General features: G+C 48.7%; 2 protein-coding genes across 2 annotated transcripts in view; both read left to right on the top strand.

Annotated features, from left to right (window-relative positions):
* The first annotated feature begins 2,352 nt into the window (after positions 1–2,352).
* On the top strand, positions 2,353–16,956 carry CUNH7orf26 (chromosome unknown C7orf26 homolog). Its single transcript, XM_008823995.3, has 6 exons — positions 2,353–2,835; positions 4,007–4,228; positions 6,667–6,832; positions 12,340–12,864; positions 14,289–14,328; positions 16,174–16,956. The coding sequence occupies exons 1-6, from the start codon at positions 2,644–2,646 to the stop codon at positions 16,373–16,375; spliced, it is 1,347 nt and encodes a 448-aa protein (XP_008822217.1). The 5' UTR covers positions 2,353–2,643; the 3' UTR covers positions 16,376–16,956.
* Positions 16,957–22,366: 5,410 nt separating this feature from the next.
* Znf853 (zinc finger protein 853) overlaps positions 22,367–22,576 on the top strand; it is a 7,068-nt gene continuing 6,858 nt past the window's right edge. Inside the window, exon 1 of the mRNA XM_017795837.1 lies at positions 22,367–22,454. The gene's annotated coding sequence lies outside the window, so the exon portion shown is untranslated. The remainder of the gene's footprint in view (positions 22,455–22,576) is intronic.

Here is a 22,576-nt window from a genome sequence, read left to right as displayed (position 1 = left end):
ACCCTTTATCAACTTGACATACACATCACTATTAAACCATAACCTTTCCAATTTTTGTCTCCAAGATATGATGTTACTATCACAACATAAGACAGTACAACCTTAAAAGTCTCACAGTCCTTAAAAATTCAAACACTTAGAAGTCTTTTAACTGTGGGCTTCTGTAAAATCCAAAAAAGTACTGTCTTATTTCAAAGGGAAGAATTGGACACACCTAAGCAAAACCTAAGTCCAGCAAAGCAGCTCCAGGCTGGACACCTGGAATTCACTCACAATCTTCTGGGCTCCAAAGGGTTCTGGCAGCTCCACTTCTCTGACTCTGCTGCTCACAGTACACATAGGTTGTCTTGCAGACCCAGGCCAGCACCATTCCACACCTACTGATATCCTTAGTGGTCATCCCACAGTCCTGGCATCTCCAAAAAGCTTGGGTCTCCACTGAAACCGAGGCTACACCTTCATCAGTGGCCTCTTCTTGCCTCTTGGGATGCAAAGCTGCAGATTCTCTCCATGACCCTTTCAATTTTGGGGTCTTCACTGTAACTGAGGCTGCACTTTCACCAATGGCCTTTCCTAGCCTCTCAAAGTGCCAAGCCACGGCTGCTGTGACTCCTTCACACTTTCACCACCAGAACCATGCAGGAGACTTACACATTACCAAGTCCTGCTTCCAGCTTGAGATAGAGGCTTGGGTCCCCTGTGTGTGCTGACCCTGAGGAAATACCTCCCAGAAGACTTCACCACAGTGATGCTGGTCTTGTTACAGCTGATTCTTCAGCACCAGCCAACCAGAACCCACAGATTCTCAATTCGAAATATCACACAAATATCCCTGATAGTCTCTGTTTCCCTTTGAAGCTTCAAAAGCCAGGCCTCCACCATCTACAACTCTTTCAGCATAACTGTTCCAAGTTCCAACTGTTCTAAGCAACAAACTCTTAAGCTCTCAATGGCTTTTCCAGCCCAAAGTTCAAAACACTTCCACAATACTAAAAACACCAAGGTCAGGTCTGTCACAGCAATGTTCCCCTCTGACCAATACCAACTTGGGGAGGAAAGTGTTTATTCAGCTTACATCTCCCAGGTCACAGTTCATCAGGTAGCCCAAGGTAGAAACTCTGGGCAGGAACCTGGAGGCAGGAGCTGGAGCACAGGTCATGGTGGAATGCGGCTTACTGGCTTGCTCCCCCAGGTGTGTTAAGTTGACACTAAAGCTATCCAGCACACTCTCTCTCAAGGGATCTTTAGCACCTAAGGAAGTCCTCACCCAGGCCTGCCTTTGGGGCTACCGTGGGCCTTTAACTGCAAGCACAATGTTGTACTTGGTCTCCTACCTTGCCCCCACTGGCCTCTGTCCATATTCAAGTCGAAACTTCACTGCCAGCCAGTTCAGCATAGAGTTCAGTGTGCATGATTGCTGGTAGAGTTTGTATAAAAATCCTGAGGGGAGGGGCTGGAGAGATGGCTCAAGAGCACTGACTGCTCTTGCAGAGGACCCTGGTTCAATTCCCAGCATCCACATGGCAGCTAAGAACCGTCCTTAACTCCAGTCCCAGGGGAATCTGAAGCCCACTTCTGACCTCCGCGGCACTGCATGACATGGGTGCAGTCATATACAGGCAGGCAATACGCTCATACACATAAAAAAAAATCCTGAGGGGTTTAGGGTTTGCAGGAGTAGGAAGCAGGTAGACTGGACCTTGTAAGCTACTAAGATTCTCACAGCCTTCTTAGGCTGAGCCAACAGCAATAGTTAGAGGCCAGGCCTCTGGAGAGAACTTGGAAACAGGGACCCTGGGAACAGAAAGTGTGAGCCAAGGAAAGGGGTGGGATGGGGAGGATGGGTGGGTGGAGATGTATAGAGAGGGCCTTCCTTACCAGGCATTATATGCCCTAGCAGCCCCAGGGGGTCTGAGCAGAGGCAACTTAAAAAAAATAGATAATCCATGCCTGGCGTGGTGGTGTTTACAGAGTCAAGTGGATCTCTGTGAGATCAAGGCTAGCCTGGTCTACAAAGCGAGTTCCAGGCCAGCTGTCTCAAAACAAGATAATCCTTTTATTAATTCTTAGAGAACCAAATAAATGGATACAGTGTATTTGATCATAGTCACCCCCACTCCCCATAACTCCTCCTAGGATATCCCCTCCCCTCAAGCATCTTTTAAGCTGGGTGCCTGCACCACCTCCACGACCTGTCTGGTGAGAAGCTAGGTGAAAGATTCCAAACAAGCTGGAGCACTGGAACACTGAAGTGGCACTCAGGGGTGGGAGGGTCGGCCAGGTGAGGCGGGGCCTAGCTCCCTCGGCGGTGCTCGACTAGGCTCCGCCACCAGGGGGCGCCGTGGAGCGCACGGCTCTCGTTTGGCCCCTGCGGGCCACCGTCGCCACCCTGGCATTCCGCCGCCGGTTTGGCTGAGCTGGCTCGGCTCTGGCGGCTCTGAGCGGCGTCACAGTCGGACCGTGGGCGCCCGCTGGCCTATGGCGGCGGGGGCGACGACAGCGATGGCCCCCTGAGCCGGCGACAGCAACTAGCAGCGGCCGGGCGGAATCCGCGGCACAATCGGCGTCGGGGCGGAGGCCGGGTCGCGCCTCTTTGTCTCCGGGCGGAAGTGGGACGTGCGGCGGGGACGCGGTGGCCGCACCATGAGCGACATCCGTCACTCGCTGCTGCGCCGCGACGCGCTGAGCGCCGCCAAGGAGGTGCTGTATCACCTGGACATCTACTACAGCAGCCAGCTGCAGAGCGCGCCGCTGCCCATCGTGGACAAGGGCCTCGTGGATCTGCTGGAGGAGTTCGTGTTCCAGGTGCCCAAGGAGCGCGGCTCGCAGCCCAAGGTGCCTGCCCCGACCGTGCCCTCCCTTCGGCGACAAATACTTGCCAGGCGGCTCCCGACTCGCACTCCGGCCAGGGTCCTGCAGCAACGCATCCCCATGCTGCAGCCCCCTGCCCTGCATGGCTCAGCCGCGTGCCTGGACAGTCATCCGTCAGACATCCAGGCAGAGACTGGCCGTGTAACATCTTTAGAGTTTCAAACCTTGTGGGCCAACCTGCGCCCTCCAGGATGTTAGCAATTAGATACATGACTTTTTCTTGCGCTTACTTAGGCGTCAGAAAGGAGAAAAAGTACACTCCTGGAACAGAATAGATTTCTTGAATTTGAATTTTAAAAATTTTCCTGAGGGAGACACGGTCTAGCGTGGAACTCGAGTTCTTCGGTCTCAGCCTTAGTGCCGAGTTGCTCTCCCGGGGTTTCAGAAGAGCAGAAAAAGTACACCTTGGGGAAGAAAATAGAATTTTGTGTTTTTGTTTGTCTTCTAAGTCAGAGTCTTCCTATAGGTCCACCTAGTCTAGAATCTCTGTAGATCAGGCTGGCCTCAGTCTCACAGAAGACCTACCTGCTTCTGCCTCTGGAGTGCTGGGATTATGCTACCACACCCAGTTATTTTCTTTTAATGATAGAGGTATTTTGTTAAGACAGGGTGTGACTTTGTAGCTGGCCTGGAACTTGCAATGTAGATCAAACTAGCCGAAAACTCAGAGAGCCACTTGCCTCTCTGCTCTGCTACCTGAGTGCTGGAAGTAAAGGCATTCGCCATGCTCAGATGATTTATTTTTATTTTGCATGTCTGAATGTTTGCACATAAAGTACACCACATGTATGCAGTGCCTGCAGAAGCCAGAAGAGGGCATTGGATGCCCTGAAACTGGAGTTAAGAGGTGGCTGTGAGTCATCATGTGTGTGCTGGGAACTGGCATGAGCTCTCTCTCTCTCTCTCTCTCTCTCTCTCTCTCTCTCTCTCTCTCTCTCACACACACACACACACACACACACACACACACTCACATGCACACAAAGCCACAGCTGACCTGGAACTCGAGCTCCTCCAGGCTCAGTCTCTGAGTACTTGGATTACAGGTGTGCTCTCCTCCCATCTTACTGTTGAAACTCACAGGCTTATGAGCTACTCATCTCTCACCACTTCTCTCCTTGATTTGTTTTCACAGAGACTGAATTCCCTTCAGGAGCTTCAGCTTCTTGAAATCATGTGCAATTATTTCCAGGAGCAAAGCAAGGACTCCGTTCGGCAGATCATTTTCTCATCCCTTTTCAGTCCCCAGGGCAACAAAGCCGATGACAGCCGGATGAGCTTATTGGGAAAGCTGGTCTCTATGGCAGTGGCTGTGTGTCGGACCCCTGTCTTGGAATGTGCGGCCTCCTGGCTCCAGGTACTGCTCTGGAAATAGTCTTTCCCAGAAGAGGGCATCGGGTCCTGGGACCCCTGGGTGCCATCCTGCCTAGGTTAGGATTATAACCTCATGCACAAAATAGATAGATGGTCACTTTAAAAAAAAATTTCAGCTGGGCGTGGTGGCGCACATCTGTAGTCCCAGCAACTTGGGAGGCAGAGGCAGGCAGATCTCTGTGAGTTCAAGGCCAGCCTGTCTACATAGTGAGTTCCAGGACAGCTGGGGCTGCAGGGAGACCCTGCTTACTTGGGCAGCATAGGCAGGTGGATCCCTGTGAATTCGAGGCCAGCCTGGTCTACCTAATGAGTTTCAGGACAGCTGGGGCTATAGGGAGACCCTGTCTCAAAAAACAGAAAAAAATTTTTTTTTTTTTTTAAATTTCTTTTTTCCCAGTACTGAAGACTGAACCCAGGGTCTCGCACATGCTAGGCAAGTGCTATACCATTGAAGCCAAAACCCCAACTCCTCACTGGGGATTCTAGGCAGGTACTCTACCACTGAGTCACACCCCAGCCCCTCACTGGGAGATTCTAGGCAGGGGCTCTAACACTGAGCCACACCCCAGCCCCTCACTGGGGGAGTCCAGGCAGGTGTTCTACCACTGATCCACCCCAACCCCTCACTGGGGGATTCTAGGCAGGGGCTCTACCACTGAGCCACACCCCAGCCCCTCACTGGGGGATTCGAGGCAGGTGCTCTACTGCTGAGCTACATTCCCCAGCTCTCTTTTTACTTCTTATTGTGAGACAGTCTCACTAAGTTGCCCACACTGACCTGGAACTTACTCTGTAGCTAGGTAAGACCTTGAACTTGTGGTTCTCTTACCTCAGCCTCCTGAGTAGTTGTGATTACAGGCCTGCCTATGCCACAGGCCTAGCTCTAAATTTATTTACTTTTTAAAAAAAAATATTTTCTTTATTATTTTTATGTGTATGAGTGTATTGCCTGTGTGTATGTGAGTGCACCCATGTGATGCAATGCCACGGAGGTCAGAAGAGGGCATCGGATTCCCCTGGAACTGGAGTTAAGGATGTTTCATAGCTGTCATGTGGGTGCTGGGAATCGAACCCGGGTCCTCTGCAAGAGCAGCCAGTGCTCCTAACCGCTGAGCCATCTCTCCAGCCCCTGTACAGTTTTTAGAGACAGGATCTTACATATAGCCTAAGCTAGCCGAGGATGACCTTGAACTTGTGATCCTCCTGATTCCCACCACCCAGGTGCTGGGATCATAGGCTTGCACCACCATACCTGCTGTTTTTATGTTTTTCTTTAGACATGGTCTCACTCTGTAGCCCATACTGTCTGTGTAGCCCAGGCTGACCTTCAATTCATCTTCTTGCTTCAGCTCCCTGAGTGCTGGGATTATAGCATAAGTCACCATGACCATCATATTGATTTTTTTTTTTAATCTATAAAATTTGGCTGGGCAGCCCAGGCTGGCCTCAAATTTATGGTCCTCCTATGTCACGCTCCCTTGTACTGAGATTACAGACTTGGGCTATCATTCCCATCCTATAGCAAATTTTTTAATCACATGATCATTCACAAACTTCCAGACCTGCTCACAGTGATAGCAATAGTTAGATGGTTTTTTTCATTTTTGTTTTCGTTTTTGTTTTTTGAGACAGCATCTCTCTGGAGCTCCAGCAGGTCTGGAACTTGCTATGTAGACCAGGCTGACCTCAATTTCACAAAGCTCCACCTGCCTCTGCCTCCTGGGTGCTGGGATTAAAGGCATCCACCATCATGCCCAGCTATTTAGTTGTTTTTTAATTTTGTTTATTTTATGTGTATGAGTGTTTTGCCTGCATGTATGTAAGTGCACCACATGTGTGCAATGCCCACAGATGCCTGTAGAGGGTGTAGGATTCCCTGGAACTGGAGTTACAGATGGTTGTTAGCTGCCATGTGGGTGCTAGGAATTGAACCTGGGTCCTCTGCAAGAGCAGCCAATGCTTTTAAGTGCTGAGCCATCTCTCCAGCCTTGAGACACTTAGTTTTCATCTGTGGCATCTGGCCTGGGCTCTTGAAACTGAAGTCACCATTTCTTTACCTGAAGTCAGAAATGACCTTTCCCTGGTAAGCTTCCCAGCAAAGACTGGCAAAGGTTTTATGTAAACATTTCAGCTTTTTAGGCTGTACCATCTCTGTCACAGTGACTCACCTCTGGTATAACAGTGTGAGAACGGACTTAGAGCAGGCAGATGGGCATGGCCGATTCAGTGGAGGTTTGCAGAGCTGGATCAGAGGTAGATATGGTCTGTGGGCTTCAGATGACTGGAACTTGCTTGAAGGGGCACTGTTAGCACATTTCTCCCCTCCTGAAAGTGGTTCCATTTTGGTCCTCACTGTTTGTACACTGTTGGTACCTCCAGCCCAGAACACACATAGTGATGCAGGCTATGACTTCTTTCCAGCGGACACCTGTGGTCTACTGTGTGAGACTAGCCAGGGCCCTTGTGGATGACTACTGCTGTTTGGTGCCAGGCTCCGTGCAGACACTGAAGCAGATATTCAGTGCCAGCCCCCGTTTCTGCTGCCAGTTCATAACGTCCGTGACTGCCCTCTATGACCTATCCTCAGGTAAGCAGTAAGATTGCTGCTATAGATTGTCTACTTTATGTATTCATTTATCTGTTTACAGTATTAGGAATGGAAACTAGGGCCTTTCACATACCAGGTAAGTGCTCTACCACTGCTACATCCCAGATACCAGTGAAGAATCTAGTGAGGCTTTTTTTTTTTTTTTTTTTAAGATTTTTGTTTTGTTTTGTTTTGTTTCGTTTTGTTTTTAAATCTATCTGTGTGTGTCTGTATATATGTGTGCCAAATGGTTGTGGTCCCTACAGAGGCCAGAAGAAGACATTGAATCCTTAGGAGCTGGAGTTACAGACAGTTGTAAGTTGTCTGCCATGGGTGCAGGAAGTTACAGTTGTTAGCTATCATGTGGGTGTTGGGAACTGAACCTGAGTCATTTGCAAGAGCAGCCAGTGACCTTCCTGAGCTGACCCCTGCCTCTACCTCTTAAACACTAGGATTATAGTGGGGTTTTTTTGGGGGGGGTTGGTTTTTTAATCTTTTTGAGACAGGGTCTCTCTATACCCCTACCTGGCTTAGAACTCACTATGTAGACCTGGGTGGCCTCACAGAGATCTACCTGCCTCTGTCTCCTGAGTACTAGGATTAAAGGCATGCACCACCACTCCTGGTTTAGGATTATAGGTTTATAATACACAACTGACTCAATATTGTTTTTAGCAGCCTCTTTTTCACTTTGAGGGCTCAAGAAAAGTCAGGATCAAGTTAGTCATCATGCATTATTTATAATGGTCATGTCCCTGTCTTTTGCTTTTGCATTGCTGAAGTTAAACTCAGGCCTTCACACATGCGAGGCAAGTCCTGAGTTATATTCCCATCCTATTTTGTGGTCTTTTAAAATCTAAAACAGCTCTTCAGGATTTAAAAATGATCTTGGAGAGAGGGATCAGTGGTTCAGAGTGCATATTGCTCACAACTGCCTATAACTCCAGCTCCAAAAGGATCTGGTGCCTCTGGCCTCTGTGGGCACCTCCCATTCACGTTCACAGACACACAGACACACATGCATACACATAATTAAAATATTGGCTGGGCTCAGTGGCACATACGTTTAGTCCCAGCTCTTAGGCAGAGACAGGTAGATCTCTGAGTTTGAGACCAGCCTAGTATACACTGTTAAGTTCCAGGCCAGCCAGGGCTACATAATGAGATCCTGTCTAAAAATATATTATAATAATAATAATGATGATGATGATGATGATGATGATGGTGATAACAACAGTAATAAATTTTTTTTTTTTTTTGGTCTTTTTGAAGCAGGGTCTCCCTGTAGCCGCAGCTGGCCTGGATTCGCTATGGAGACCAGGCTGGCCTCGAACTCACAGAGATCTGCCTGCCTCTGCCTCCCGAGTGCTGGGATTAAAGGCGTGCACCACCATGCACAGCCCAAGTAATAAATCTTAAAAAAATAAAGATAATCTTTTATGATATTGGCTTTTTTAAATATTTTTTTTTCTTTCTTTTTTTGAGATAAGGTCTCCCTGTAGCCCCAGCTGGCCTGGTACTCTCTCTGTCGATCTGGCTGTCCTCAAACTCACAGAGGTCCTCTGCCTCCTGAGCGCTGGGATTAAAGGTGTGCACCACCACACCTGGCACGTTTATTTATTTTTATTTTGTGTGTTTGGGTACACATGTGCCACAGTGGTGCATGTGGAGGTCAGGGGACAACTTGGAGGAATCAGTTCTCTCTTTCCACCATGTGTCTAGGTTCTAGGGTTGGAACTTAGGTTGTCAGACTGGTGGCAAGCACCTTTACCCACTGGGCCATCTTGCTGACCCTAGTTAAACTTTTTTAGCCACAGTTCTACCTTGGTGATGATTGTCCTCAGCCCCAGTTTTACTGTTTGTGACATTTTTGAGACTTCCTTCTTAGGGTGCCAGTGGAGGTATTCAGAATAGCTGTGAGAATGTTTGTCCCTCATCCCTGCCCTGCAGCAAAGCTCTCTGGCTATATTTCCTATTTAAAAAAAAATACAAGGGAAAAAAGAGCTCCCAAATACTTTTTGACATTTTTGGCCTTTGGAACAGAGTATGTTGCTAAGAGGCCCAAGGACATTTTGACTTTTAGCCAAGAAATTATCTACTTTCTTTGGGGTCTTTTTACCCTAACTGTCAAGCCAATTCCTACCTCCTCTACCTCTTCAGAAGGGGGAATGTTAGAATAGCAAAAAGCCCCCCCCCCTCCAAAAAAAAGAAAGTACACAAAGTTGTCCGGAAAACCTGATGGGGAGATATGGGAGGAGTTAGAGGGGAGGGAGTGGGCATGGATTTGATTGAAACAGCTAATATGCATGTATGAAATTCTCAGTAAATTTTTTTTAAAGTTAAAAAAAAAAAAGACAAGGGAGCTGGGCGTGGTGGCACATGCCTTTAATCCTAGTACTGGGGAAGCAGAGGCCGAGTTTGAGGCCAGCCTGGTCTACATAGCAAGTTCCAGGCCAGCTGGGGCTACAGGGAAACCCTGTCTTAAAAATACCAAAAAAATAAAAAATAAGAATAAAAAAAGACAAGGGGCTGGAGAGATGTCTCAGCAGTTAAGAGCACTGGTTGCTCTTGCAAAGGACCCAGTTTGGTTCCCACCACCCATATGGCAGCTAACAACATCCTAACTCCAGTTCCTGGGGATCTAACACCTTCACCTGGCCTCCATGGGCATTATACGCATGTGGTACACTTATATACATGCAGGCAAAATACTCAAACCCATTTAAGAAAAATGACAACAGTAGAAATTGACTAACTGGGTTAGGTGTAGTTGTAAACGCCTTTATTCCCAGCAGAGGCAGGTGAATCTATGTGAGTTCAAGACTAACCTGGTCTACATAGTAAGTTCTAGGCCAGTTAGGGCTACAGGGAGACCATTTCTCAAAAAAGCAAAGCGGGGAGGGAGGGAGGGAGGGAAGGATGGGAGAGAAAGAAATTAATTGACTAACTTCAAATTAGGGCAGGGGGCTCAAGGGACCCCCGTGCCCCCATCCTAGGCTGTGTTGGCCATTTCCTTCCTCAGTGATGGCTCTGAGGCACAGGGACTGGACAAGCAGAGCTCTCTTATATATGTCCTTCTACACCGACTGTATGACTCCTGGACAGGGCCTGGGCTCTTCATTTTTCCACAGTGGGAATGTGTGATTCAAGGCTTCCCCTGTGGACTCAGGTTCCCAGACTGCTTTTCTGCTCAAAGTTCAGGTTCTTCTTTATCCTCTGCCCTTGCTGCCCCAGGGGATGACAAATAGTCTTCTTATCCTGATCTGATAGCTCAGCCAGCAGTTTGAGAGCCTCTGGGAACATTTCTGTTTCCTGTTCTGTCTCATACTGGTGTCTCTGGATCCCGATTAGAAGTGAGTCTTTCATTTGTGGCCCTTTTTCTTGTATTTATTTATTTATTTATTTATTTATTTATTTATTTATTTATTATTTATTTATTTTTGGTCTTTGAGACAGGGTCTCTCTGTAGCCCCAACTGTCCTGGAACTCACTGTGTAGACCAGGCTGGCCTTAAACTCACAGAGATCTGCCTGCCTCTGCCTCCTGAGTGCTGGGATTAAAGGCATGCACCACCACATCCAGCTGTTTTCTTGCTTTTAAATTTAGTCAATTTCCAAGAAGTTCTGTGGAAATAGTGTGGGCATGTGAACAGAGACACATTCCCATGCTAAACCTCTGCTCCTGCCTTGAGCAGGCAGCCACTGGAGGCATCAGCAGAAGGCTTGCTGCTGGGTGGAACTTTTCCCTGCCTCAGTCTTGCAAAATTTCCTAAGAGCAGTCACTAGCCAGAAACAGGCCATGCTGCCCTTGGGTGCTTTTGGTAACTAGGGCAGCTCATGCCTTCAAACCAGAAAAGGGAAGGAAGTCCCCTAACCATACAGAGCTTCCTTGCTGGACAGGTATCTGTGTGGAGATGGAGAATTCAGTCTCTAAGCAGACGTGTCACGTGCATGCCCAGGACACAAGTGCATACTTGTACCTGTGTGTATGCTACCTTCAAGCTGCTACAGAGGCCTCCACTGAGACCTGGGCCTATGCTGGCAATGTAGATGGCATTACCCAGACAGAAACTCCTTGGGAATTGAGGGGGCAGCTTTTTTTACTTTGCTTGATTTATTTTTATTTTATATGTATGAGTATTTTGCCTGGATGTAGGTATGTGCACTGTGTGTGCAATGCCCACAGAGGCCAAAAGAGGGTGCCAGCTCCCCTGGAACTGGAAATATGATGGTAGTGAGTTGTCTGATGTGGATGCTGGGAATAGAACCCGGGTTCTCTGCATGAGCAGCCAGTGATCGTAACAGTTGAGCCGTCTCTCCAGAGGGGCAGTGTATAATACCAGTGGTAGGCACAATCTCAGGGAAACCCAGCTTTCAGAGAAAGACAGCTAGGAGCCTTACCCCAACACAAAGAGCATGATCTCTGCCTCCCACGCCCTCCTGTATGTCATTCTCATTCTCCAAGGGGCTCTGTCTTCCTTAGCTTTCTTGTGAGTTGAGGGGTGCACAGCCCGAGAGAGGAGACTGGCACACAGGCAGCTTGAGCACATATGCCGATGTAGACAGTGTAGCCTAGTGGCCTACAAGCCAGGCTGCTGAGGTCAGATCTGAGCCTGCCACAGGCTTCTTTGAGACATGAGAATGGGCTCCACAACACCACACATTTCTGGGGCAATAATCGGGATGGTTTGGAGCTTCTGTGTATTGCTCTGTATAAAAGACTGAGGCCAGGGCCTGCCACAGAGTCATCTGCCCTCATTATTTTTGTTCAGGTCAAACTGTTATTTAGATAAGGCTTCTAGCTTTGGGGTTGGGATGGCTGTTGGCAGCTAACAGCTGATTGACAAGACTCTGAGCTGCTCTTTGAGGGCCATCCTAGGTCTCACTGTACCATGGAGGAGACACTGAATATTGAGAAGAAACCTATACACCCAGAGAAGGGGTAAAGTATACCAGTAGTTTTAAACTAAGGGCCAGTGAAATGACTCAGTATGCAAAAGAGCTTGCTGCCAAGTCTGATTGATCCCCAGAACCCACATAAAGGTGGAAAATTGTCCTCTGACTTCCACACACACCCCATGGCACACACGAACACACACATACAAATAATAAATAAATAGATAGATGATAAATAGATAGATAGATAGATAGATAGATAGATAGATAGATAGATAGATAGATAGATAGATAAATGTCAAACCAGGAAAATGCTCCAATAATGGCATTCTGGGGAATAGTTAACTTACCCAATATTTCTTTGGCCTTGATCTTGGCCATAGTGTCCCAGACACTGGGGACATGACATAGATTTATGGGGCAGGTATTCTAGGAAAGGAGGCAGAAGATGGGCAGCCCAAGCAATGGGTATCTGAGCATCAGATGGGAAGGCTGTAAACTGAGGCATCCGCCTTTCCCTGCCATCCCTTGCTATCCCTCGCTCTCTCCTGTCCACTCTGTGTTCCTTGTCCCCAAGGCCAGGATCACCTCTGACTGAATGTCTGTTTACAGATGACCTCATCCCACCGTTGGACTTGCTTGAAATGATTGTCAACTGGATTTTCGAGGACCCGAGGTTAATTCTCATCACTTTTTTAAATACACCGATCGCTGCCAACCTACAGATAGGCTTTTTAGAGCTTACCTCCCTCATTGGGCTGATTCGCTGGTGTGTGAAGGCTCCTCTGGCATACAAGCGAAAGAAACCCAGCCTGCCCAATGGCCACATCGGTCACAAGGTAGCCAAGGACTCTGGTGCGGGTACGGACAGAGACTCCCACCTGCTCTACTCGAAGCTCCACCTCAGCGTCCTGCAGGTTCTCATGACACTGCAGTTGCACCTGACTGAGAAGAATCTGTACGGGCGCCTGGGGCTCATCCTGTTTGACCACATGGTCCCACTAGTAGAGGAGATCAACAGGCTAGCTGATGAACTGAACCCACTAAATGCCTCCCAGGAGATCGAGCTTTCATTAGACCGACTGGCCCAGGCTTTGCAGGTGGCCATGGCTTCTGGAGCCCTGCTGTGCACGAGAGGTGCGTGCTGACTCCAGGACCCCATGGTCCAGGCAGAAAAAAAGGAATCCTAGACCGACACGTTTGTTTCTTTTAGGACTTCCCTTTTTTCCCCGGTGAATACAAGGGAGGCAGGTGGAAAGGCCTAGACTGTCCCCCAAAGTCACCCCCATCAGGGTGCTAATATGCCATAGGTGGATAAGGCATCTAGGTGTCACCTGGCTCTTTTGGCCCAGGACTGGGGGCTACTCAGGAGTATAGTAACTTTTTCCTCTTGAGTCCTTCTTTTTGGGGGGAGTGTTGATTTTTTTGATGTATTTTTATTTTAGGTATGTGAATGTTTTACCTGCATGTATGTAAGTGCATTTGTTGCTTGCAGTGCCTGTAGAGGCCAGAAGAGAGCATCAGATCCCCTAGAACTGGACTTAAGGACAGTTGTTAGCTGTCATGTGGGTTTTGGGAACCGAACTTGTATCTTCTGCAAGAGCAGTCTGGGTTTTTTAACCACTAGGCCAGTTCTCCAGGCTCTCTTTTTGATTTTTGAAATAGAATCTCCCTGTAGTCCCAGTTACGCCTAAAACTCACTATGTAGAACAGGTTGGCTTTGAATTCACAGAGATCTACCTACCTCTGCCTCCAAGTGCTAGGATTAAAGGTGTATGGCGCTATGCCTGGCATGAGCCCTAATTTTGTTTGTTTGTTTATTCTTGATTTTTTTTTTTTTTTTTTTTTTTTTTTTTTTTTTTTTTTTTTTTTTTGGCAACAGAATCTTGCTCTGTAGCCCGGGCTGGCCAGGAACTGATCATGTAGCCCAAACTGGCTTCAGTATCATGGCAGTCCTGCTGTCTCAGCCTTCTGAGTGTTGGGGTAGCAGAAATGAACCAGCATGTCTGGCTTTTTGCTTTCTGTGGTTCCCCTTTTTTGATGGGGGGAGGCAGTACTCAAGATTCAGCCCAGGGCCTCATGTGTGCTAGGCAAGAGCTCTGCCACTGAGCTGTAGCCTCAGCCCTGTGTTTGCTGTCTGACTGCTGCCTGTGTCCCAAGCTGGGGTTGCCAGCGATGAGTTTCCCCTCTTACTCTGGGTGTTTGATTACTCAGGGAGATCCCTGTCTTCTGGTTCATCATTGCCCATCAGAGTTAACCCCGATTCATGTTTTTCCAGAGTGTTAACACAGAATTCAGTGCTGGGCTGTTTAAGCAAATGGAAAAATTATTTCCCAGCCACTCAACAGTCAGGCTGTCCTGATTCCCAAGTGGCTTCTTCCATTTGGGACTTGTTTGTTAAAGTGAAAACTACCAGACGGGGGAAGCCAGTTTCTAAGGACACTGGGAACATACCTCGTCAGGCCCTGTTGCTGTCTTGCCAGTGTCCCTGAGAAGAATGCCAGTGCCCTGGTCTTCTTTCTCCAGTCTGTCCCATAACCATGTTATCTCCTTGATTTCAGATGACCTGAGAACCCTGTGCTCCAGGCTGCCCCATAACAAGTAGGTACCCTCTGAGGCTTCGGCTGGGTTGGCATTGCTGGGGTAGGGCAGGGGTGGGGGACAAAGCAGGGCGGGTCTTAGGGAGAGGTACTCTGCAGGATAGAGTTAGTGTACCACATGAGTGGAAAAAACACGAAGTCACCCTCTTGCTGGAGTGAGAGACCAGAGCGCCCTCCCAGTGTCACAGCTGCCTGATCTGCCGGCTTCTGTTAGCGCTGAAGGTGCTGCACTAACACGCTGATGATTATACTAAGTTGCACCTCTGGTTGTGAAGGACCACAGGGCCACCACCCAGGAGTCAGGTGTATTGGTTATACCTGCTTCCAGCAGGAGAGACCTGGTTTCTGAGACACTCTTCTTTTTTTTTTTTTTTATTATTTTGTTTTTGTTGTTTTTTGAGACAGGATCTCACTGTATAGTCCTGGCTGGCCTGCAGCTCAGCACATAGACCAGGCTGGGCTTGAATGTACAGAGATTCGCTTCCACCTCTGCCCCTGCCTCTCAAGTGCTGGAACCAAAGGTGTGTACCACCATGTCTGGCTCTGAGAGACAACAATTTGGAGTGACATTTGGGCAGCCTCTTGTCAATGCACCTCAGTTTCCCTCTGGGCAGTACTGATGCCTGCCTCATGGGGTGGCAGTGAAGGTGAAATGGATCAGTGTTCATAAGCCTTTCATTGTTAACCCTGCCCCATGGGTCCTTCCACAAGCACAGTCGTCCTGTGAGATGCAAGAACAGCAGCACATGAATTCCTGTGTGTGACCTGCCTCTTCTCATCTGAGAACTCGAGAAAATAATAGATCCTGCCTCAGCTCCCCTCGCCTCTCCCCATGTCCTCTAACTTCCATCACATGCCATAGCACACATGTGCCCATGTTAACATATACGAATGTGTACACATCATGCACATCCCCACACACAACAAGCAAGTCAGGCTGGCAGGATTTGTCAGTATTCTTTGTTCAATATCACTTGGTCCTTGTCAAGAACTCACTGGGCGGGGCGTGGTGGCAGCACTCAGGAAGCAGAGGCAGGTGAGTCTGTGAGACGGAGACTAGCCTGGTCTACATAGTGAGTTCCAGGCCAGCTGGGGCTACATAATAAGACAAAACAACAAAAGTCTCTGGGTCCCTAAGCTGGTTTTGGTGGAGAGCGTGGATGAGGAGCAAGGTGGTGTGGCTGCATGGAGGTGTCACAGCCACCCAGGGCCTGGGCCCTAGCTTTGCCAGGCCAGTGAGGTAACGGGCCGAGACAGAAACTTGCGTCACTGGAGACTAAGGGTCAGCTGTATACAAGCTGAGGGAGGGTGGCCTGTGCCGTGGTTGGGGGACCTTGTTACCCAGTCCTATACTGTTAGGGTCCTCTGATGGAGAGTGGGCTGGGTTGAGTGTGTAGTGAATTGGAAGAATTCTAACAGGACTCAGCAGTGGCCTGTCCCTCAGCACTGACTTGTCACACAACATGCAGGCCATTAGAGGCCTGCTCTCCCTTGGGAGCTGCCATCTTTCCTTTCTTCTGAGCTCCAAGACAGTTCCTTGGAATTTTGCCTGGAATATTTTGAGTTTTGATGGCTTCTTTTGAGTTGGCTTTCTAATTAGACTGGAAACAAAAATTGCCTTGACAGGGTGTACCGGTTTGGCCTGTGTTGCTCCTTAGTCTTATTAAAAATATATGTTATTATTTTCAAGATAGGGACTGACATGTAGCTCAGGTTGACCTTGAACTCTGGATCCTCCTGCCTCAACTTCCAGAGTGCTAGGTTTACAGGCATGCCTGAGCCCATGTGGTGGAATGTGGTAGCACTGGTCCTGACAGCATCCTAACTTCTTTCCTTGTGTTTGCAGCCTGCTCCAGCTGGTGATCTCGGGCCCAGTGCAGCAGTCGCCACACACAACACTCCCCCCTGGATTCTACCCACACATCCACACACCCCCGCTGGCCTATGGAGCTGTGCCAGCCCACCCAGCTGCCCACCCCGCCCTGCCCACACACCCTGGGCACACCTTCATCTCAGGCGTGACCTTTCCATTCAGGCCCATTCGCTAGGCCAGCTCCTCCAAGCAGCCTAGCAGCTGTGTGCCTTGCACCTGGGCCCAGGAAGGAAGCCTTTGGAGAAAAGAGTGGGGCTGGCCTCACAGAGGAGGACCTTATGGAGGCAATAGGCAGTCCCTCCAGTTGGCAGAACCTTCTTGGTACCGAAATTCCAAATCACTGTCGCCTGGGTGCCGCCTACCTGGTCACCTTAAATATCCAGAGTGGATGGATGGAAGGGACTCATGCAGCCCTCTGCAGAGAGCAGTGCGGGGCATTTAAACATGCCAACCCCAGAGCGACTTCTGTGTCACTCAGACACTCTCAGAGTCCCTGTGCCCAGGAACACTGGCTGAGAAGCCGCCCCTGCCTGTTCATTCACCTGGCCTCAGGCGCATGATGTGTCTCTGCCACCACAGGCAAGCTGTGTGAGTGCAGAGCAGGGACGGCAAGACCCATGCTTGTAATGCAGCACTGGGCACTGCTCTCAGGGACACCTGTTGGGGTTCTCCATCACCTTGAAAAGGAATCTGTTTTATTGGGGGGGCTCTCAATTTTCCTTTCATATGTTCAAATAAATTTTTTTCTAAACAGTTTTACAGGCTTTATGGAATTTCTTTTTTGTGGTCCTGGGATTTGAACTCAGGGCAGTGCACATGCTTAGCAGGCATTCTTCCATTAGCCACACTGTCAGCCCTATGGAGTGTGTGTGTGTGTGTGTGTGTGTGTGTGTGTGTGTGTATGTGTATATATATATATATATGTATATATATATATATAATGTATTGAGAATTTCATACATGCTTATAATGTGTTTTGATCAAATCCATGCCCACTTCCTCCTCTCCAACTCCTCCCATATCTCCCCATCCTATGGAGTATATGGAGTATATTTTAACAACTGTGTAAATGTGCTGTGGGAATTTACTTCCCTAGTTTATGATGATCATACTGAGGATTGAATAGTAAGTTGATAACTTTTCTCTTTAATTGTGTGTGTGCACGTACACACATGAATGCCGCATGTGTAGGTGTCAGGACAACTTGGAGGAGTCAATTCTTTCCTTCTATCATGTTGGTTCCAGGAATCAAAGTCTGATCATTAGGCTTGACAGCACATACCTTTACCTGCTGAGCCATTTCACTGGCCCAGGTCTTACTATTTTAGCTAGGCTGATGGCTAGAAAACCCCAGCAATCCTGTCTTCATCCCCCACAGCACTGGGGTTACAGGTGAACCCATGGTCATGCCCAGCCTTTCTCATGGATTCTAGGAATTAAGCTCAGGTCCTTGTGTTTGTGCATTAAGCTCTGACCTACTCAGCCTAGGATAAAAATCATGCACGGCCCCTTTTTTTTTCAGCATTTATTTATTGTGTTCATGTGACTATGTGTGGTTGTGTGTATGCTGGAGATCAGAGGACAACTTGTAGATGTCAGTTCTCCCCCATGTGGGTTCCAGGGATCAAACTCAAGTCTTCAGTATTGGCAGCAAGTGCTTTTTACCCAGAGCCATCTTGAACTTGAGATCTTTCTGCCTCTATGTCCTGAGGGCTGAGGTGACAGATGTGTACCACCATACCTAGCCTTTCAGAGTAGTTCTTGCTAAAAAGAAAAAGAAGGAAAAAAAAATGTAAGGAAAATGCCTCGAGTCACAGGCTGGTGGGTTTCTTGGCAACAAGCAATTCAATTAGTCAACCAAAAATGGAAAAAGGCTGACCGTTCACATGGCCACCATCTCTTCTTGCTTTCTTTCTAATAATGAAAATGATAGCTCCTATTTAGTAATTATCATGCACCAGTCACTTGCTAAGTAGTTTTATTCTTACTACATTTATTGATTGTTTGGGGGGGGGGACATGCCACAGTGCTTGTGTGGAAGTCAAAGACAACTTGGTGGAGTGAGTTAGTTCTCTTCTACCATGTGGGTCTTGGGGATTGAACTCAGGTCCTTAGTCTTGGCAACAAGCACCTTTACCCACTGAGCGATCTTGCTAGCCCCCAGTATTTGCTTTGTAAGTAACAGTTTGAGTATAATTCATTCCCAGTTGAGCCATTAGAAATACACAGCACAGTGGTTCTTCCCGAATGGCCATTAAGCATCAGCTCTGTGTTCTGCATCCTCAGTAGAGTGCCCATTCACATCAGTCCTCACTACCCCCCATTCCACCCACTACCTGAGCTTGGGCAAACCCGATCTCTTTTCTCTTGATGGGTTCACCTTTTTTGGAGGGTCCTTTCTGATGGAATTATAGTTGCAGCCTCATGCCGTTCACTCAGTGGAGTGTTTTCAAGTTTTAGCCGTGTAGCTGGCTTCATTTCTTTTTATGTCCAGATCGATTGTATGTAAAATGTGAAATACCAAGAGCTGGTCTTTTGTGTGTATGTGCTTGTATGTGTGTTCCCATGTGTGTGTGGAGGGGCACATGTGTATGTGCACGTGAGTGTAGAGGCCAGATACTGATGTCAGGTATCTTCCTCAATCACTCTCCACCTTCCTCTTTCAATTTTATTTTTTTATTTTAAAAATCACATATTTATTGTACATGTGGGGGGCACACGTGGCACAGCACACCTGTGAAGGTCAGAGGACAACCTGTAAGAGTCAGTTCTCTCTTTCCATATGGGACCCAGGAATTAAACTCAGGTTGTCAGGTTTAATGCAAGCACCTTTTCCCACTGAGTCATCTTGCCAGCTCTAATTTATTATTATTGGGGTGTGTGTGCGTGTGTGTGTTCTCATGGATGAATCATTGCAAGAAATAGAAGTAGCCAGGCCTTGTGGTGCACATCTTTAATCCCAGCACTCAGAAGGCAGAGGCAGGCTGATCTATCTGAGATTAAGGCCACCTTTGTCTACATAGTGAGTTCCAAGCCAGCTGGAGCTACAGGGAGAGCCTGTTTGGGGGGAAAAAAAGAAAAGATGAGGATGTAGCTCTGTTGATAGAGTTGGTAGGTAGCATTCATGAGGCCCTGAGTTCCATCCCCCACACCACATAAACTGAACATGGTGGTGTATGTGTATAATACCAGCATTTGGGAGGTAGAAGCAGGAGGATCAAGAATTCAAGGTCTACACAGTGAGCTTGAGGCCAGCCTGGGATACATGACACCTTGGCTTAAAAAAAGAAAAAAAACAGGGGCTGGAGAGCTGCCTCAGTGGTTAAAAGCACTGGATGTTCTGGCAGCGGACTCGGTTCAGTTCTTAGCATCCACTTTGGGCAGCTCACAACCACCTATACAGGAGAAATACAGGGTATCAGTTACTTCCAGAAGGCTTCTTCATGCATATGTTACACAAAGGTGAGCAGTGGGCCTGGAGAGAGCCTCCAAAGGGTCAGAGCAGGGGAGGATGGGAGGATCAAAGGGCAGCCCAGTAGAAATGTCCAGTACTGTCCTGAGGCAGAAGAACATGAGAGGTTTAGGACATGGAGGTGGCTGGTGACACGAAAGGGCACTATCTGGAGTGATGGGGCCAAGGCTCAGGCCAGGTGGAGGGGGAAAAGGAGGGATGGGCAGATGGAAGAGGAATGGGTGGGGCAGCCTGTTGGGAAGATGGGAGGGCCCTGCAGATGTGTTGCTGGGAAGAATCCAGCAGAGGGAGGGAGAAGCTAAAGATTTGGGGAAGGGGACTAGGGAGATGGCTCAGTGGATAAAAGGACTTGTTGGGCAACTGTGAAGGCTTGAGTTTGAATCCCACACAGTCATGTAAAAGGCCAGTCATGGCCACACCATTGCCTATAACCCTGCTGAGGGTGGAGACAGGAGGACCACTGGGGATTGCTGGTTGTCACCCTCACTCCAGATTCAGTGAGAGACCCTGTCTCAAAGGAATACGATGGCACGTGATAGAGCAGGACACCCATGTCTTCCCTCTGGTTTCTATACACATGCATATGGGTGCACACATACACACCACACACATACATACACCACACCCCTCTCTGTCTCTCTTGCACATGAAAGTTTCAGGGAGGAGGGGATCCCTGGGTACTGAGGTCTTTGGGAAAAAGCTCCCACCTTCTGAGTACAGGAGATGTGAACGCCTGCCCTTTGTCTGGCTGCTCCCTGATAATAGCCCAGTTATCCTATTGCATGGCTGTCCGTTTCCACCTCACAGATGGAAGGCTGTATGGTGCCTCAAGTTACCTGGCTGCCAGAGGGCCCCTTGACTCTAGATTATTCTGCCTCTGGAGCAAGCAAAGTCTCTACTGTTGCCCTTGAAGCCCAATGTATAGTCTGTGGCCCTCAGGCGCCTTCCCTGTGGAGGGGGGCTGCTGATTTGCCACTCCAGCTTCCAGAGCACAGGCTTTTCAAGCAGGATGCTAGGGAAAATATGCCTGAGCAGGCAGAATCTGAATGCCTGATAGAACTGTATGCAGAGGGACGGGGGTGGGAGGGGGGCTGTCATCCCATGAAGGGCTTTTGTACCCCCTCTTTAGGGGACATTTCTACCCCACCCCAGGGGCAGCTCTCTTTTTGCCAGATCTTCAAGTTTTTCTTATTTAAAAAATATTTTATTGCTGGGCATGGTGGAGCATGCCTTTAATCCCAGCCCTCACGAGGCAGAGGCAGGTGAATCTCTGTGAGACTGAGGCCAGCCTAGTTCACATAGTGACTTTCAGGTGGACTGGGACTAGGAAGACACTGTCAAAAATATTTTGTTATATTATAATAAATATTTATATTTAAAGTATTTTAATATTTTATTTTCAGTATTTAAATTTTATGTGTATGAGTATATTGCCCGCATGTATGTAAATACACAAATATTGTGCAATGGCTGCTGAGGTCAGAAGAAGGTGTCAGATCCCTTGGAACTGGAGTTTTGGATGATTGTCAGCTGCCATATGGGTGCTGGGAACCAAACCTGGGTCCTCTTCAAGAGTAGTCAGTGCTCTTAACCACTCAGCCAACTCTCTAGGCCCCAGATCTTTGAGTTTTTCAAGAGAACTTTAAAAAGATTTAGAGAAAAGTGTTCCATTTAGTTCAGGCTAGCTTCAACTTGCTATGTAGCCAAGAATGGCCTCAAACCTCGAGTGCTGGGATGACAGTCATACTATCATACACCATGCTGTATTTATGCAGTGCTGAGGATGGAACCCTGGGCTTCCTGCATGCTAGGCAAGCACTCTATCAACTGAGCCACACCCACAGCCCCTTTTCAAATGAACTTGAGGGGCTGGAGAGCTGACTCAGCAGTAAGAGCACTAGCTGCTCTTGCAGGGGATGGGGATTGGGATCCCAGCACCCACATGGCAGCTCACAAGTGTCCATAACTCCAATTCCAAGGTGATCAGTAACCTCTTCTGGCCTCTGCCGGCATGCACGAATGGGGTGCACTCATAAATAAAAATTTTAAAGAAGAACGTGAACATTTCATGTGAATTCTGAAGATTAGAGAAATCTGTGCTTTGATATTGCAGCTGAGCTAGGGGAGGGATGTGTGGATGGATGGTCAGCTCAGGCCTGGGGGATAGGGGTGTCCAGACAGACCCCTGTCCCAGGCGGGGAAACAACCTTGCTGCTTCGCAAAGAGAGAGAAGACACTTAGGGGACCATGGCCCAGAGCAGCTGGGAGAGCTGCCTGGAGGAGGGGAGAGGCTGGAGGAGGGGCCGCCTGACCACCAGGGGAGCGGCTAGTGGAAGGGAGCAAGAAGCCAAAGTGACATCAGCGGGTCTCCCAGTTCCTGAGGATGACCTTGAAGGAGCTGTCACAAACTGTCCATCTGTCTGTTCAGGCCAACTCAAGAGTCCAGGTGTGAGCTGGGTTGGCCTCTTGGATCTGCTGGCTTCAGGATCGGGCAACCACATTCACAGATTAAATGCTAATCAGCTCCAATTTGTACCCCTACCAGGGGGCACTCTGAGACAATGCATACCCTTCAGAGGGTAGCAGGGGATCTGGCTGGAAGCCCCTTTCCCCGTCCATCGGTGCAGCCACAGTGACAGTCGCCAACCGGGGCGCGCGGATACGCGCACCGGGTGATGCGTTTGCAGTGTGCGCTGCGCTCAGCACCGGCTGGGCCCGGGACGCACGCAGAACCGAGCATCCCGTCCACATCCCCATCCTCATCTCCCCCCGGGGGGGCCTGGTGAGTGGCCGGGCCCGGAAGGGTTAAGCCCACCGAGCTGGCAGCGCGGCCTAGAGCGGCGGCGGCGACGGCAACAGCAGCGGTGGCGGCGGCGGGGGCCGGGGCGCGGGGGCGCGGCGGGC

Source organism: Nannospalax galili, unplaced genomic scaffold, assembly GCF_000622305.1.
Source record: "Nannospalax galili isolate Female #2095 unplaced genomic scaffold, S.galili_v1.0 scaffold809, whole genome shotgun sequence".
In the NCBI taxonomy this organism is placed as follows: Eukaryota; Metazoa; Chordata; class Mammalia; order Rodentia; family Spalacidae; genus Nannospalax; species Nannospalax galili.
Note: the sequence above shows the minus strand (reverse complement) of the source record. Positions and strands in the feature narration are given on the sequence as shown.

Coding starts and splice junctions, on each gene's coding strand:
- CUNH7orf26 (XM_008823995.3), top strand. CDS start 2,644: ATGAGCGACATCCGTCACTCGCTGCTGCGCCGCGACGCGCTGAGCGCC. Junction 2,836..4,006: donor AGCGCGGCTCGCAGCCCAAG/GTGCCTGCCCCG, acceptor TTGTTTTCACAG/AGACTGAATTCCCTTCAGGA. Junction 12,865..14,288: donor AGCCCTGCTGTGCACGAGAG/GTGCGTGCTGAC, acceptor CCTTGATTTCAG/ATGACCTGAGAACCCTGTGC.